General features: G+C 37.0%; 1 protein-coding gene across 1 annotated transcript in view; it reads left to right on the top strand.

Moving 5' to 3' along the window:
• LOC106871684 (cilia- and flagella-associated protein 251) overlaps positions 1-3415 on the top strand; it is a 24191-nt gene that overhangs the window by 2371 nt on the left and 18405 nt on the right. Inside the window, exons 3-6 of the mRNA XM_014918282.2 lie at positions 795-898; positions 1168-1273; positions 2097-2177; positions 2820-3003. Of these exons, the coding sequence (XP_014773768.1) occupies positions 795-898; positions 1168-1273; positions 2097-2177; positions 2820-3003 (475 nt within the window). The remainder of the gene's footprint in view (positions 1-794; positions 899-1167; positions 1274-2096; positions 2178-2819; positions 3004-3415) is intronic.

Here is a 3415-nt window from a genome sequence, read left to right as displayed (position 1 = left end):
AATTGATATTAATCAATTAAAACCAGTGGTCTAATATATTAAAAAAAATCTGAAGATTAAAATTATATTACATACAAAAATAAGAGGAATGACCAGCAAAAGTGGACTCCTATATGCTAGAAATAGATGCCGAATCATCTAACCACGAAAAATATGTTCTCAGTAAAAATTTTGCGACACAACAGACTGTAAAAGGGCAAGACAAATGAAAAGATACTAAAGAGAACATATTTTTTGTGGTTAGATGATTCGGCATCTATTTCTAGCATATAGGAGTCCACTTTTGCTGGTCATTCCTCTTATTTTTGTATGTAATATGTATGTATGTATGTATGTATCTTTTATCTCTTACTTGTGTTAGTCATGAGAGTGTAGCCATGATGGGGTACCACCTCAAGGAGTTTATAGTCAGATGAATTGACCCCAGGAATTTTTTCAAAGCTTGGTACTTATTCCATTGGTCTCTTTTACTGAACTACTAAGTTACAAGGACGTAAATAAACCAACACCAGTTGTCAAGTGGTGGTGGACAAACACACACAAAGACACAGCATCCACACATACACGATGGCTTCTTCTAGTTTCCATCTCCCAAATCCACTCAGACATGTTTGGTTGGCCTAAGGCTATTGCAGGAGACACTTGCCCAAGGTGCCATGCAGTGGGACTGAACCCTCACCCATGTAGTTGACAAGCAAGCTTCTTACCACAAAACCACACCTGTGCATATATTAATTACTTTTCTTTCTTTTTCTTTTTATTTTCACACTTGGGTTGTGATGGTGTTTTTCCAGGCAAATTCTATCACCTGTATCTACGTAAGTCAGAACAAGAAGTGGCTGGTAACTGCTGACAAAGGCAAGGATAGTGCTGTCATCATATGGGACACGTATACCTAGTAAGTACCATGTTCTTTCTTTCTTTCTTCTTCTTCTTCTTCTTCTTCTTCTTCTTCTTCTTATTATTATTATTATTATTATTATTATTATTATTATTAAAGGAAAGTACCAGCCAAGTACTTTGGTTGATGGTATTAATTAACTTCCCCTCCCTCCCTCCCTCCAAAAATTACTGCTGTTGTGCCTGAGCCAGTAACCATTACTAAATCCCTCTCAGTATCTTGTCATTACTGGAAGAAGTCTTCAACCCTTGGTTATTCTCTTTCAGTATTCCTATTCAAACACTGTTTGGTGCCAGTGCTGATGGCATGACAGCTATAGCCCTCACACCCGACTCAAAATACCTCGCCACGCTCTCAGCAAGTGAATATCAAGTAAGTGAAATTGTTTTTTCGTTTTTTCTTTGATTTTTGCTCCACCAGGCTGTCATATCTGCCATTTCTTTCTTCATGAAAATAAGAAAGGTGACGATGGGTATTTGTTGAAAAAAAAAATTGATAAAAATGAGATCATTATCATCATCATCGTATTTAATGTCTGTTTTCCATGCTGGCATGGGTTGGAGATGGCTTGACAGGAACTGGTAAGGCCAAGGGTGATACCAGGTTCCTTAGTCTGTTTTGGTTTGGCTTCTATGGTTGGATGCCTTTCCTGATGCCAACCATTTTCCAGAGTGTACTGGATGCAGTTGATTGGTGAAGAGAAAGACGATGATGAATGGCTGATTGATGAAAATAAGAAAGATGATGAGTGGTGGATTGACAAAAACAAGAAAGGCGATGATATGTCGTTGATTGATGAAAATGAGAAAGACGACAATATGTTGCTGATTGAGGAAAATAAGAAAGATGATGAGTGGTGGATTAACAAAAACAAGAAAGGCGATGATATGTCGTTGATTGATGAAAATGAGAAAGGCAATATGTTGCTGATTGATGAAAATGAGAAAGGCGCTGATTGATTGATGAGTGATAAAAACAAGAAAGGTGGTGACAGATATAGTTGATTGATAAAAAAATGAGAAAAGGAAAGCTGGGTAATTGATGATTAAGAGCAAAATGAATACAAGTTGCTGATTGGTGAAAAATAAGAAAGATGACAATGGATGATTGATTAAATTGATTAATGAACAGAAAAGGGTGACATAGGCTGTTTGAGTGAAACAAAAATTAAATTTTTTTTTGTTTCCTGATTTAGGAATTTTCCCTTTGGGACTGGACTGTAAATGGAGAGAAGCCCTTAATCTCAGTAAATCTGACACCACTCTATGGACTACAGGTAAATTACCATTCTACATTCCCTTGCTTAGAGCTCTTTTTACGACCAACACATTTTACATAATTCCTTGATATTGTTTGGGGTTGGTGAATTAATTAGTTTGGATCTTTTCAGCTGCTGTCACAGACTTCGTATTGTTTTCAGTTTGCCCCCAGTTCTTTCCAAATTTGGTTCTACCGATTTAGTTTTGTATGCCTGATGCTTATTATGAAAAAGAAATTCATTTTAGCCATAAATCTTATATCATAAAAGAGAAATACAGGTACAACTCATTTTTGGCAGCTGAGTGGACTGGAGAACCATGAAATAAAGTGTCTTGCTCAAGGACACATGTCACTGGGAATTGAACTCGTGACCTTATGATCATGAACCGAATGCCCTAACCACTAGGCCACATGCCTTATAAATGTTTTATGAATAATTATCATTTACACGTAGTTATCATCTACATGTATTATCATCAACATGTAATTAGCATCTACATGTAATTATTATCTACATGTTATTGTCATCTACATATAATTATCATTATTGTCTTATAAATAATTATCATTTACACGTAGTTATCACCTACATATGATTATCATCTACATGTATTACCTTATCCCCCTTTTTTTTTTTGTCCCTCTTTCTCTCATGTAGAACTACATCTATTTCAACCCAGAAGATTACAACCAAATTGTCACCAACAGTGAGAGTCATGTGATATTCTATCAGTTGGTGGAGGTGAGTAGTACTGTTCATATAACGTTACAGGTAAGGGTGTTGGCCCTCACAGACCCAATTCTCTGGGAAGAGGTGATCCATCTTAGTCTAAAAAAAGTTGGTAAAGTTACCTTCTTGGGTCCTACTGACTCACAAGGGGCCAGTTTCCCAGTTTCGTGGCGTATATAGTCCCCCCTTACTGAGACATCGGTCCATCACAGGGTTACTCATTTTTGCCAGCTGAGTGGACTGGAACAACGTGAAATGAAGTGTCTTGCTCAAGAACACACATATATATTAACATTAAAAATACCTTAGGAATGAGAACCCAGGTTCGAAATTTCCCCCAAGACACCTGATGAAGGCTGGAGGGTATATCAGCCGAAACGTTGTGTTAACAACAAACAAGATGAGAACAAATATCTGTAAAAATTAACACTCCCTTCTCCAAGCCAAGATTCGAAACCGAATCTAAGAATTCTCGGTCGTCCAAACCACCACAATCAACAGGCGCGAAAACAAGTTTTCTTTGT

Source organism: Octopus bimaculoides, chromosome 25, assembly GCF_001194135.2.
Source record: "Octopus bimaculoides isolate UCB-OBI-ISO-001 chromosome 25, ASM119413v2, whole genome shotgun sequence".
Lineage (NCBI taxonomy): Eukaryota > Metazoa > Mollusca > Cephalopoda > Octopoda > Octopodidae > Octopus > Octopus bimaculoides.
The sequence above is the reverse complement of the archived record's forward strand: the minus strand, read 5'-3'. Positions and strand labels throughout refer to the sequence as shown.